Here is a 14933-nt window from a genome sequence, read left to right on the forward strand (position 1 = left end):
AAAAAAAAAAAGATCTGTTACTGGTCTATGTGAATATTCCTCAGATTTGCCTCAGGGTTTTGTTCTGTGAAATCTCCTTTGCCTAATGGTTAGTGAACTGAACCCATGTTAGCTAGTAAGGTCCTCTGATTCAGGTACCTTATGCTTAGCACAAGGATTATTAAAGGCCAGATTTTTATACCAATGGACTTATTACCAACACAAAGAGTATTTTACACAAAACATCTCTTTAGCCCTATGCAACTGAAAATCAAGAAGCATGCGGAGGTGAGCAGTACCTTAGTGACAGACAGTTCCTTGGATTTCGACTCAAACAGGTGCTCCAGTCTGGAAGTGTCCACCTTAATGGGTTCCAGTTTTGACCACAGGAATTCTCTGCAGCGTCGGTTGTTTTTACATGGCCACTCAAAAGGCCGAACTTCGTTCCAGAACAGACGGATGGTCTTCTTTTTCTTAGTGAATGTGGGCTGACCCCTGGGTACCTGGGACCACCCTAAGCCCTGAGGAGCGCTGAACATCGGAGGAGGAGGAGCCAATAAATTACCAGGGGCGGGAGGGGGAGGCACGCTGTCCAACAGGGGGGGAGGGGGCGGGGGCGGGAGACCCAGAAAGGTGGGTGGAGGTGGGGGAGGTGGTCCGGGGGCCTCCCTGTGACCCAGGTCCATGTCCAGGACATCAATATCATCTTCTTCCCCAAGGTCAGTGAAATCCATGTCTTGGATTCTGAGCTCCCTTGGGTTGGCCATGAGCTGGTCCCAGATGTAATCAGACTCTGTCTTCAGCTGTGCTGGTGCTGTCTCCGGGACTTTGTCATTGGGCTCAGAATCAGAGGACACTGACCCTCTCCCCAGGTCCCCATTGTTGAATTTCTCTGCAAATGCTTTCACACTGCCCCGATTGTCCAAACAGCCAACGTCCGCCCTTCTGACACTCTCATCCTGGGCCTGGGAGTTGGCCTGCAGGGTGGAGACCCTGGCAGCAAGGCTGGTGACTGCCTCTGCCTCCAGCTGGGTCCTCGTGGCCTCACTGTCCCCTGGGGACTTTCTGTTATGGGCATACAGCATGTCCAGCATGAACCGTTTGCTGGTGAGGATATCACCACACTGTCCATTTACACCTGCATCCTGAACACCTGAGGCCCACAAACCTGAAAGTACACGAGAGAGAAAAAATGAGAAAGTTACAAGGACACACAAGGGAGACTCCAGAGAACACACTGAAATACAGCAATCAAGGCAGAAAGTGGCTGGGGTTGACAAAGTACTCTTGACCAAGAAGAGAGGTTACTTCACAATTCTGAAGACCCGAGCCAGGACCCAGGACACTTCCAGGTATGACACTACTCCTGGCTCTTACCTGGGCTCATGGAAGAAATCTTCGTCACCTTTCCTGTCCACCAGTGGCAGCCCATCTGGACTCACTCACAGGGAGCTAAGCAGTCCCTGTCCTAACTAGACATGGGGGAGGCCAGGAAGCTACTCCCGGGCTAAGAGCAGGTGTTGAAGAGGCCATAAGGTTACCTCTGTTTCCCTCCCCTATCCAGAATCTGCACTAGTGCAGCTCAAGGTGCCGGGGGAGACGCACAAACCATGCCAGTGATCATACTTTAAGTTCATGGTCACTGGTCTCCCGGCTTCCTAGTGCTGCCTGGCACTCTCAGGCATTCCTTCTCCCAGGTAACCTCTCACACTTTGCCTTCCCAAACCCACCTCATCCTCAGGGGCATCCTTGTTTCCCAGTTCACCAACTGAACAGGCGAAGTCAGAAGGGATCTTCCAGAGCCCCTGCTCCTGCTCTCCTCCTCTCCTGCCCCCTCCCACAGGCATCTCAGTGAATGGCTTCCCCTCCCACCATCCCCCCTCACGCCTCATAGAAGAGGTCAACCGTTCCCCCCACCTTAGTACCCACTCCATGTGGTCATGTTCCACTTCTCCCATGACACTCACACTAGATCCGTCCTTCTGGCACACATACATCACCATAAACGTACACATAATCACCATATAATGGTTTGTAAAATAGACATCTTAGAATAGCAATACCTCCCTTGGCCTCCTTTACCCCTCTAGCTGCCACTCAACTTCTTTCTCTTCAAGGTAAAATTGCTCATGTGAGTTGTTTTGATCACTGTCTCCAATTTCTTTTATTCTATCTTGGACCCATCTGAATGGAGCTTTTGCTCCCACCAGGCTTCAAAGCCACTGCTTTCCAGGTGACCAGCGACTCGCACACTGAGACACAGCTGGTCACTGGCTCCTTCATGCACACCCTTCCCTGCGTCTAGGACATAGCGCCTGGCTTGCTTCCTTCTCTCTGGCTACTCCTCCTCAGTCTCTGTTGCTGCTTCCTCCTATCTTTAACCTTCCGCTGTCCCTGGACCTCTTCCCTCCATTGACACTCACTCTTCCATCTTCATCTCATCTGGCCTCGGGGCTCTGTGTACCAGTCGGGAAGAGTTCTCCTGCCCCGCCCCTCATGAAGTCGTGCCTTCTGTGGTCCTCTGCTACCTCAGCTAAGGCAACTTCATCCCCCTTGCTGCCACTTCCAAAAACCTCAGAGTCATCCTTGACTCCTCCAGCTCCTTCATCCTCCACATCCAGCGTTGCAGGCCTTCCTGCTGGCTGCATCTTGGTGTCATTTCCAGAACCCACCGCTTTTCTCAGCAGCACTACTGCCAGGTCCCTGGGCCAAGGTGGCGTGGGCTCCTGCCTACAGTACTGTGGGGTGTTCCAGCTTGGTCCTCTGCTTCCCTTCCTGCCTCTTGACAACTAGTTCTTACCCCAACAGCTACATGAATTATTAAAATTTCTGATGAAATCTTTCTGCTCAAAGCCTTCCAATGGTACCATGTTTTACTGAGAGGAGAAGCCAATGACGCGATGTCAGCAGGGCCTTTTCTTTCCTCTCCTGCCACTGCCACCCAGACACACAGAAACCTCTTCAGCCAAAGCAGCTTCTTCCTGTTCCTTAGACCCACCCGGCACAATCTGGTTTCGGAATTTTGCCCCTCCAGGGACAAAGTGCACACAGTTAATTACACAGTTTGCTTGTGGACCTTTGTTAAAATTATCTCTTCTCAGTGAAGTCCTACCCGACCACCTCAATTAAAATTGTGCACCCTCCCTTCCCCACTGTTTAGGCCCCTCTCCTGCTTGTTTTCCCATCAAGCCCTTATTACTCTCCCATCGTCCACACATTTAACTTATTTTATTGTCTGCCTTTGTCCTATCAGTGGAACTTTTATAACTACCCACTAAACTTCTTCATGGGATATAAAGTCAGGAATAGGATTCGGGTTAGTTTTGCTCACTGCTGCGCTTCCAACATCTAGAACAACTGAATGAATGGAGGGTGGGTGGGTGGCAGGAGTGTTACTGAGCTGGGCTTGCTTCCCTGGGGCTGGCAGGGCCCAGCGATGGGTGCTTTGGGGGTTAGCTCCAAGGGAGACTCAGGCCACAGGTTAGCATCAGGGGCTTCACAGGAGATTTCCCCCAACATGCTGAGGGTGGTGACTGGCTCCCACATGTGACCCTGCCTTGACTTTGGATGAGGCATTTACCAGGGGTGCACAAGTTTCCCCTGGGGCTCTCTCTGTTCCTTCCAACATAACCTTTATTCTCTGTCCTCTGCTCAACAGTGGCCTAACCTGACTAGGACACCTTAGGACTCCTCAACACCAGAACAAGGTGCCCTTGACCCCTCTTTTAGGCTTTACAAACAAAACACACTTAAGAAATTACTACAGTCAAAGAGAGATGATGAGATGGCACTCAAGGGTAAGACTGAAAAGTCTGGTTGTGTGAAGTCTCCACGCTTGGTAGGATGACCCTGCAAACAGTGAGATGGCTTTGATGCCAGGAGGCGGCAGCAGATAAAGCGGCTGAGCCCTTCTGAACAATGGCCACATGCCTTCTCCACTTATTAGGAAATGTCGGCACTTTCTTCCACTGGGAAAAAGAGTGTTAACAGGTCATATTTTTAAATGCTGGTTTTCTCACGTGCCCTCTTCATTCATAACTGTCTTCTTTATAGGTTTATAGTGTCTTTCTTTGACCTTATACATTTCCTTTCCTCTGAAGTCTACTTTATCTGATATTAATACAGCCACTCCAATCTTCTCTGACTGATGTTTACATGATTTATCTCTTCCCACTTCTAACTTGTGATCTACCCATGTCATTATGTTTGAAAAGAGTTTTGGACAGATAGCAAATAATTGGGCCATAAGTTTTTTTTGGGGGGGGGGTCCACTCTGCCAAACTCTTTTATTTTTATTTATTTTTTTAGATCAAAACATTTATTTTTGTTACAAAAACAAAAATAAATCAAATATGAAACAAACATTTTTTTTTTTTAAGTTTCGTCCTTGGTTTTCTATCCTAGAATTTAATAAACAGTTCAAGTTTAGGTTACTTCAACACTTGTAGATGCTATGAAGTCTCCATCTTATAACCATGTTTCTCTAATTCAGCTCGTAACTGATTGGAGAAGTCATCCTCCCCATTGTCATCATCCCAGTTCTCCTCCCAGACATGTGCATCTTCATCTTCATCTAAGCCAGCCCAGTCTTCGGCAGGGAACTCCTCGAACTCATAGTCCTCCTCTAAGAGACCCAAGTCTACTGGCTGTTTTCTCTCTGACATCGCGACCTCTGCGCCCAATGCCTCCCAGAACAGTAGGAAAGTTGGAACTCTCACTTGTCCTAAACACAGTCGCCACCATTGCTGCTGCCCCCGCAGTAGGCTGCCAATCTCTTTTAATTTAAAGTAATTACTGATACATTTGGACTTAAGTCTGCCCTTATCCGTGTATTGTTTGTTTTCTTCGTTTCAGCTCCTATTTCTCCTTGTTTGGTCTCCGTAGGTTAATTGAACTTCTTTTTACTTTTCAGTTATTAAAACAGATTTCTTTTTTCTTTCTTTTTTTTTTTTTTTTTTGAGACAAAGTCTCAAGCTGTCGCCCTGGGTAGAGTGCCATGGCGTCACAGCTCACAGCAACCTCAAGCTCTTGGGCTTAAGTGATTCTCTTGCCTCAGCCTCCCAAGTAGCTGGGACTATAGGCGCCTGGCTATTTTTTTGTTGCAGTTGTTGCAGTTGTCATTGTTGTTTAGCTGGCTGGGGCTAGGTTTGAATCTGCCAGCCTTGGTATATGTGGCCGGCACCCTACCCACTGAGCTATGGGTACATATTTCAGGGTAAGTGTGAAAATTTATTGTCTTTTCTTTATGCTATAAACATTCAAATTATACTCTTTTAGCTATTTTGAAAGAGACAACAGATTATTATAAGGCACAGTCACCTTACTGATCTATAACCCACTAGATTTCTTCTATCAAACTCTATATATGTAACCTTTAATCATCCTCCCTGCATCCTTCTCAACATTTTTTAATCTTGATTTACCTATGGTGTTTTAAAGTACATTGCTTCATATATAGTTTTCTTAGTAGTGGCTCTAGGTATTAAAATAAACACACTAGGGCGGCGCCTGTGTCTCAGTGAGTAGGGCGCTGACCCCATATACCAAGGGTGGTGGGTTCAAACCCAGCCCTGGCTGAACTGCAACAAAAAAAATAGCTGGGCATTGTGGCAGTGCCTATAGTCCCAGCTACTCAGGAGTCTGAGGCAAGAGAATTGCCTAAGCCCAGGAGTTGGAGGTTGCTGTGAGCTATGTGATGCCACGGCACTCTACCAAGGGCAATAAAGTGAGACTCTCCCTCTACAAAATAAATAAATAAATAAATAAACACACTAACTAATCATGGTCTAATAGTATTGATGTTTCACCACTTTGAGTGAGTGAAAACTCACTTACTTCCATGTAGATCCCTTGAACTTCCCCACTTTTTAAATGTGATCATCTTAAATATTTCTTCTATTTACATAGAGCAGTACATCAAACGGTATAATCTTGGCTTCGTCGGTCAAGCACGGTTTAAAACATTTATGAGGAGAAAGAAAGTCTATTTTATTTACCCTGATTTTCATCCATTCTGTCATCCCTTCCTTCTTGAAGTTCTAAGCTTTTTGTCATTTCCCTTCTGTATAGGAAATTTTAGGCATTCTGTAAGGGTAGGTCTGCTAGGGACACATTCTCATAGCTTTTCCTCATCTGAAAATGTCTTGCTTTCCCTTCATTCCTTTTTTTTTTTCCAGAAAACATTTTTTATACAGAAATACCAAGGGTGGTTATTTCACATTTCCCTAAAATATGAGTTGGAATGAAGGTATTCATCTAAAAGGCTATTCAATCTCCTCTGGAGAATTTAAAGATATGGGTGTCTAGGACATTCTAAGGCAATACTTCTTTAGCCATGGCCCACAGTACAGCAATAATGAAGAAATACATTTTACATCAGAGTACACATAAACAAATCTAACTACAAATATCTGTGCATATGTACTAAGTTTTACAAAACAATACTTATTCTAATTAGGTTTTCTGTTCTTTACTAATTCTTTTCATTGTTTTAAATGGTAGTCATTAAACCGATTCATGTGAAGAGCTACAACTCATAGTCTTGAAAACACTGGTCTGAGGCCAGCCTTACACTGGAGTATCCCTATAAAGGTATCAGGACAGAGCCAAACCCTGTGCCTAGGAGCCCTTTCCCTTCATTCTTAAGGAAGATGCTGAATACAGAATTCCTGCACTTGCCAAAGGCTGGGCCCCTGCCTGCCAGCCTCCATGCCTTCAGACACATAATCTGCTGTCATTTGAACTGGTGTTTCCTTGTCCGTAAGGCATCTGTAACATGATATCTCTTTCTTGCCTCTTTTAAAACTTATTTTTCAGAGATTTGATTGTCATTTGTCTTGGAGTAGATGTTTTTGGATTTATCCTATTTGGGATTTTCTCACCTTCCCAGCTCTGTAAGCAATCTATACCTTTTGACACATTTGCAAAGTTTTGGGCCACTATTTCTTCCAAGGTTTTTTCATCATTGCATTCTCTCTCTCTCTCTCTCTCTTTCTCTCTCTTCCTCAGACTTCAATAAACTGGATCTAGTCTTATGGTCCCACAGATCCCTGAGGCTTTGTTCATTTTTTTAGTCCATATTTTCTCTGTAATTCAGATTTGGTAACTTCTACCAACCTGTTTTTAAGTCCACTGACCATGCTGATTGCTCTCTGCTGTCTTCAATCTACTATTGAGCCCTTTCAAAATTTTATTTTGGTTATTATGTTTTTCAATTCTATAATTTCCCTTTGGTTCTTTTTTATATCTTCTACTATTCCCACAAATTTCCTGGTGTTTATAACCACTCACTGATGCATTATAATGCAGGCTGCTTTAAAATATTTGTCACCTAATACCAGTGTCTGGCTTATCTTGGTATTGGCATCTGTTAATACTTTCCTATTTAATTTGTGACTGCCCTAGTCCTTGATATGAGTGATTTTGTACTGTATAATTTGTACTGTATACTTTTAAGTATTATTGCTAGAATTTGGATCCTATTTAATCTTCTCTTTCAGCAGGTGTAGTATACAGGTCTTTCTGGAGGTACATATTCAGGCCCCTGCTGTCACCACCCCAGCAAAGACACATTGCCCCACCACCTCACTGCAGATGAGTAGGGTGGAAGGTCAGTGCCTCCCTCCTTTGACCCCATTGGCATCTTCCCAGGAGAACTAGACTTCTTCTCCACATTGCTTCATTGCCTTTATGTGAAGTGGAGGTTCAGCTTCTGGTAGGCACCCAACAACTCTAGGCCAGATTTGCCACTAGTGTTTGTCTAGGGTGGGCCAAGCATTTTCATAGCCAGAAAGGTTTTCTTTTCTGTTAGGCATTCCTTTCCCTAGAGAAATAGGCTTTACTTGGAGCCTCACTCCATGTTGCTCACGTCTGGAGTTTCCTAGGTCACCTGCTTCTTTCTTACCATGTTTCAGAGTCATCCTCTGATTGATTGTGCCATCATTCCCAGGAGTGGAAGCATTTCATCATTGCTTGCTTGTAAGAGAGAGGACCTGGGAAGAATGGAGCCTCTCCATCTTAGCCAGATGCCTCTTCGTCCATTAGTTCAGCCATAATTTTGTGAGACCCTACTATATTCTGGGTCTTCACCTAGGAAATGAGGACTCATAATAAGGGAAAAATCCCCATCCTCACAAAGCTGATGTTCATGTGATGGCAAAAGACGATTATACAAATCATCATGATGAAGTGTAATGAATGCTATGATAAAGCATCTCACACTAATGGCATCGAGTGAACACATGAAACTAAAAGTAAACCACATAATTGGAGTAAGTGAAGACTTTTTCAAAACCTACAAATTCATTTTTGACGTGATTAGAAATAGATTCTAATAGATCATTTTGTGATCTATAACAGAGCCGCCCTGACTCCACAGCTGCTAATGGTGCCTGTCAGCAATAAGGTATTTTAGGAACCAGTAAGGTACAGCAAATAAACATGACCAAATCTCTTAACAGCACTGGAAGAAAGCAGAAAAATAACTGCGAAGCCCTAATTCCTGATTCTATACACTTGGACATTACCCACTTTTGGTAGAAAGTCAATAGTTCTTCACTGGGAACAGAATATCCATTTTGAGAAAGTTGTCCTTATTTAGAAGAATATTGGACAATCTGATCCAAGAAAGTTCTGTTGACTGGCTTATTTTTACTAACCCAACTCGTTGACATGTTTCAGGCCCTAAATCCAATTATAACGAATGATTCTTAAAACTAGTCATAACAAATAAAACATGATCTAAGGTCACCCCGACCAAAAAGACCTCCCCTACAGCCTATACATGACCATAATTATAGTAATGTGACTGATAACTAGAATTTGGAGATTAATTATGTCTTTGGAAAAAATTACGTGAAACCAGTATATCTAACACATATACCTTCAAATGAAGACACAAGATTTTCAGTGCAGTAAATAAGTTGTAAATTAATAAAATCTTTAGCTCTCCTTTTCTACTGTATCATTGTGAGAGGCAATATAGAGAATATAATCTAGTAGTATATTCTAACTGGGAAAATTTCAGATAGTAACTATTTCAGACCATTGATTGACAGGTCTACTGGGAGACACTGTGGTTTCATTCATTCACTCTTCCATGATTCCCAGTCAATGTATTCTTAATCAGGGAGCTATCAACTCATTCATGAGTCAGAGCACTGCCTAGCAGGCCTTTATGGATATTTGATGCTGCCTTTGGGGTCAAAATGTAGGCTTAAGTGTGTCACCCATATGTATTTTAACAAAGGGTAACCCACGAGACATGTGCACAGAATGTTTACTGAGGAAGGTGAAATTTTACCACTCTGATAGTGTACAAGTTGTGGGTAGGAATACTCCAGTGTCACAGATCATCTGGATTACTTACAATTCCTATCACCCTCTGCAGCATGCTGCCCAAGTCCTTGGTGAGGTTCTTTTAAGTCAAACCTAAAATTTAACATTTCATTTGATCTCTAATTACAAAGTCTCCATCCACAGGAGAACTGAATAAATATTAAGTGCAGCACCAAAAATATATACTTCCATAAAGAAAAACATATATTTTATAATAAATAGTGGTCATGAGTCAAGTGTAGACAACTACTTAGGCTATGTACGTTCCAGCACAGCACATCAAGTTGACCTCAGCACACTGCGAATCACAACGGTTTGGAAGTATTCAATTCATTATAACAAATCTGGTCTGAAATGTTCGGTTGTAACGATTTAACACACTTCACTTTTAAAAATCTTTTAAAAGAGTAGATAAGATGACCTATCTCTAAACGTAAATCAGAAACTGAAAAGAGCTATAGTTACGAGTATTAGCAATGAAACAAATGGAGGGAAATGAGTTTCTCTTTTTCAGGGCTTATTTTTCATTATCTGCACTCTGTTCTCGTCTATGGAAATGACAGATGATAACAGCATGGGAGAGGGTTGGGGGCCACCTTCCTATGGGGCAGGAAGCTGCTAGCAGACAGAGTGGCCACATCCTCCTCCCCAGCAGGTGAATGGGGCTGACCTAGCAGGTCGCCAGAGAGGCCAGCCTGTGGACAAACTCCTAGCAAACCAGGTCCTGCACCCCAGGGTTCCCGGGAATGAACAGACTGAGACAAGGGGCTTCATTTACCAGTTGCCCTGTCCCCGGAGGGCTTGTCCTCCTTCTCCTCCCTCTCCAACGTGCTGCTGGAGGATGAGATGCTGGAGGCCGAGCAGTTGTCCCTCTCGTTCACCCCCTCGTTCTGCCTCTCTTTCTCACTGAGGGAGGCTCTTCCTTCTGGCTCTGGCTCCAGTGTCTGTTCCCCCTCGTTCTCCGCTCCCCTGCGGGCAGAGGCTATGTCCTGGATGACTTCATCAGCAGCCTGCTCCGCCTCCACTCCAGGCTTAGGGTGGCCGGCACTCGCTGGTGGAGACAACAATGGAGAATATGTTGACAACAGAGGCTTCCTGGAAGTATCAAGTGAGGTGAGAGAAGGAACATGGGGCTGATTTCACTGTGCTGCTCTGCAGTGGGCAGAAGGCTAGAAACGGCCCCCAAGATCCCTGAGGTCCCCTGGTTATTCAGTCAAACACTAGTGGAGGCACTGCTGGGAAGGGATCATACAGATGACTTGGAAGTCTCTTGTCAGTGGACCTTTAGATAGGGAGACTAAGTGGACCTGATGTAATCTAGTAGGACCTTTTAAAAGCAAAGAATTTTCAAATTAGCAGAAAAGAGATCAACTGGAAGCCTGTGAAGGATCCATTCTGAAATGGAAGGGGCCATGAAGCAGGGACTGCAGGGGGTCTCTAGGAGCTGAGACCCACCTCTGGGCAACAGCCAGAGAAGAACAGGGAATGCAGTTCTATAAGCACAAGGGACTGGATTCTGCCAACACCCCAAATGAGCCTGGAGGTATACTCTTCCCAGAATCTCCAGAGAAGAGCCCAGCCAGCCACAGCCTTGATTTCAGCCTTGTGATAGCTGACAGCAAGGGCCAAGAACCCAACAAAACTGTGCTAAACTTCTGACCCGCAGCAACCATGAAATAATATATGAGAGTCGTTTCCAATCACTCTATCTGTGGAAATTTGTTACACAGCAATGAAAAACTAATACACGAGCTTTTGTGCCTCTTGAGGAAAAGAGAAACAAAGTCCATCATGAGCCAAGCTGATAAGGATTTGGTAGCCTCATGTTTTTTGAAACCAGTGGCTAAACCAATGAGGTCCATCACCCTTTGCTTGGATTATATTTGCTCATGATGTGAAGGTACTCCGTGATCTTGAAAGCGATTTAGAAGAATCGTGGCCACAGGGCTATTTGCAAAGACTGGGGATCTGGTGCTGCTACCAACATAAAATGCTCATGTTCTCAACTCATGAGATCTCCAGGGAGCTGGGAAATGGCACATTCTGGGTTGTACATGTGATTTGCTGAGCAAACTCTCAGCTGTAAGCTGTGGATATATGGCATAATGATTGAGAATACACAAAATCTTGAGCCAACCGCCACATGTGAAGGCCTGAGGAGGATGGGGCGTTCCTGAGAGTACTGTCCCAGGGCTGGGCCAAGCCACATTGTGGGAACTCGGGCAGCATCTATCAATACCATGTGCTTGAGGCCTGAGTAAACACTGCTCAAAGCAATACAGAAATTCGGACAGGGTTTGCACGTGGCAGAGGTTGGCAAGTTTCTGCCCAGATCCCTCAAGAACACACAGATCAGGGAGCTCTCTCCGTGAAGGTGTCCTGCTGGCTCAGGTAAAGGACACTGCTGATGACAGGGCACACAGGGCTGGCCTCACAGCAGGCTGGGCAATGACATTAATCACTGAGGAGGAGAGAGACACTCAGGGCTCCCTGGGCATGGGGCCCAGTGGCCAGGAAGTCATTCTACCAGGATTCTCAGGGCCAGCACCCCCCTGCCTCTCATCTCCTCTCAGACTCAGAGGATGAGTCAGGAGTTAGCTGCACAGGGAGGGAAGCAGTGGAGAGGATAAAACACCAGCCTTTCCTTACGTTCATGGGTAAAGTCCCAACACCCCGGTGGGAATGCCCCCAGGTGCCCCTCAAGTAGAAGCTGGGGGTGGAGGAGTGAAGGCCTCTCGCTTGCGCCTGTGCTGGGCATTTTCTGCTGAAGACTGCAGCCTAGTATAGGATGCTGCTTCTAGGGGCACCGGAGGGCCTCTGCTTCCCCGGCAAGGAAGGTTTTAGGACCCAGCAACATGAGGGCAGAGTTTTCAGACAGAGACACACATGCTGGCTGGCAGTGACAGGAGAAAGAAAAAGGGTACAATACCATGAGCCTATGTGCCTGAGCACAGGCACAGCGGGCACTTTTCCTTAAAAGCAAAAACTGGGCTGGGTAATGGGAAACAGTGAACATCTCTCCCAGAAAAATTCCCTGTGGTACTAACGGAATTTTTATGGTAATTTCTTTTTCATCTGATAATAGCGTATTTAGTAAAGAGATACAAAACTCCATTAGTTTTACAAGCATGGCAAGAGCACAGCCTTCGCAGTGGCACTGTCATCATCTGGTCGACAAAAAGCACATGTTTTTATACACATTTACTTCAGAATAGCCACATCAAAATGAAAATGTGTTTCCAACAGGCTAGCATGTGGCAGAGATTGGAAGTTTAGTTAGGAAGCATATGGCAAACACCAAGGGTCTTTCCTGGTGGCTTTATTAGGAACAAGGAGACAGGTCAGCTGGTTGCCAGGAGCTTGTGTCTACTCACCACCCCCTGGATCTGGTCAGAGTCAGCAGGGAAGACCATGACTGATGGGTGTCTGACTTGACCTGTATGTGTGCCCTGCCATGTTTCACGCCACTGAATGCACAGGACTCTGGCTAGTCAGGGCCACCTGGACAGGTGTGGCAAAGGACATGTCAGCTCCGGGAAAGCTGCACTTTCTTGGGAATAAACGATAAGATTTCATCCCAGTAGGTTAGGGTCAAACTGCAGGGATCAGACACTTATATTTGTGATTCCAACTACTAGGATGGTTTCTTGCTTTTTTGTTTGTTTATTTTAGCAGCTGAAGAGGTAATTGTCTCTAAAACTGCCTCTAGCCTAAAATGACTCTGTGTCCACAGGGCCTGACTGGAAATCTGCAGTACGGGAGGCCATTGTAATGATAAACAAATTAAATACTAATCACACACATTCAAATCAAGTCTAACAGCAGAGCCTTTCTCTGGCTGTGTCAGTAAAATATAGGAACAACAAGGGTAAAAGCTGCCCGAGGGCCAAGACCTCGCCTTCCTCTCAAGTTGAGAGCCACCAGCATGGTCCTGGGCCAGCACCTGCTCACAACATTGTCACCCAGGATGGCCCTGAGACTCCACACTCAATTCCAGAAGGTTCTTCTTTCCCTTCCCCCTTCTCTTTCACCAGGACTTCCTCCACCAACGCCATCCTCTACACACCTACTGTTCTTTTTGCGTCACTGTCCCTAGGCCAGGCCTGCTGCTCTCTGGGTAAAAAATAAGGAAAAGTATCATTTACCCTCACCTTGTCCTCAGGAAATAGGAGAAATCATGTAAATCTGTAGGAAAAGTCCTCCAGGGCAGTGAGATCTTTGTCAATGCCTAAAGATGCAAAGTGTTTGCAATTTCTCACAGTTAACAGTCCCAAATTTAATGAGCCTTTCTTTAGCCCAATATTGGCATCAGTGATACACAGGACAGAACCAGCTCTGTCATCACAGAGGTTAGAGAGGGGCAGAGAAAAGAGATCCCAAATGACCTGCTTCGGCCTTTGTGCAGCAGCGTGGTGAGCCTGACCACCAACACACAAGGAAACCCCAGCCTCTCTACCACCAGACACAATAAAAAACGTTTATAAATGGCATAGCTCTTTTAAGATCAAAAACACAGTGCATCAGGAAGGTATGGCAAGGGTCTTTGACAAGGCCTGAGAAAGGACTTAAGACTCTGCCAAAATGACATTTAAGTAGTCTCCAAGGGCAAAAAGAAGTTAAAATGGGAGAGCACACGTGGAGACCTAGAGCCCACACATGCTGGAAGAAATGAAAGATGCTTCCTATGGCTGGATCTCAGAGAGTGAGGGGAGGCAGGAGGGCCATCTGGGGTTAGGGTAACGGGGCTCGTGTGCACCTGAACTTTGCCCTAGGAGTAGTGATGGCTGCTCCAGGTAGAGATGGCCCCTGCCAATCCCTTGCCTACCTCTGCATCACAGGCAAACCTGCGGCTCCCTGGAGACAGTGTAGGGGTGCCTGGGAGCTATCGGGCAAGCACCTCACCTAGTCACTGTGGAATAGACAGTAGTCCAGGGAGAAGCCCCTGCAGACAGAGGGACTGAAGAGGAAGAGGCAAGTGCCAATCAAGGGAGTTTAAGAGACCAAGAAAATGAATAAAAACGCAGCAGCACTGGAAGAGCTGGAGGCTGAGGGACAGAGACTCCAGACAGCAGGAAGAAGGTCTCCATCCCAGACACCAACTCGGGGAGGAACTGTGTTTGCATTCGAGGGCAGCAGAGCATTGTGGAGGGCTGCTGGCTTCCCGTGAGGTGTGATTACTGAGCATACCCAGAGAAGCACCTCCGAAACCCTCAAGACCTCTCTGTGGGGAGAGCTCCGCAGAAAGCCAAGGCCGAGAGAGTGCCAAGATCCCTGCCCAGGTGGCCGGGAAGGCAAGGGGCAGGGTGTGCGCTCCCAAGCCTGGAAGACCCCCGTAGCTCCATCTGTGAGGCAGCCTCAGAAGGGATTATGATAAACCAAACCCCACAGGTCAGGAGGAGCCAGGGCTCCCCACGTTGGTCCACAACCACCTTGGACAGAGGAAGGACACAGAGATCTGACTATATCTCTCAGGCTGTGTGCAAGGGACAAGGGGAACTGTGAGTAGGACTCAAGCCAAGTACCCAAAAGTCCTTCTCCCGGTGGAGGGTGTGGGTTTGGAAAAGGAGAAGGGCATGGCAAAGAATGCCTGGCAACATTAAAGGCACCCAAAGCTGGGA

The 14933-nt window shown here is 45.9% G+C and overlaps 1 protein-coding gene and 1 pseudogene across 2 annotated transcripts in view; both read right to left on the minus strand.

Annotated features, from left to right (window-relative positions):
* FHOD3 (formin homology 2 domain containing 3) overlaps positions 1 to 14933 on the minus strand; it is a 468593-nt gene that overhangs the window by 50146 nt on the left and 403514 nt on the right. Inside the window, exons 19-20 of the mRNA XM_012802005.1 lie at positions 10094 to 10366; positions 279 to 1147 (exon numbers count right to left, since the gene is read on the minus strand). Coding sequence (XP_012657459.1) covers positions 279 to 1147; positions 10094 to 10366 — 1142 coding nt within the window. The remainder of the gene's footprint in view (positions 1 to 278; positions 1148 to 10093; positions 10367 to 14933) is intronic.
* On the minus strand, positions 4368 to 4700 carry LOC111723514 (annotated as a pseudogene). Its single transcript, XR_002772038.1, has one exon. The product of XR_002772038.1 is annotated as a 26S proteasome complex subunit SEM1 pseudogene (transcript).

Source organism: Otolemur garnettii, unplaced genomic scaffold (genome assembly GCF_000181295.1).
Source record: "Otolemur garnettii isolate 467f Iridium unplaced genomic scaffold, OtoGar3 scaffold00012, whole genome shotgun sequence".
Taxonomy (NCBI): Eukaryota; Metazoa; Chordata; class Mammalia; order Primates; family Galagidae; genus Otolemur; species Otolemur garnettii.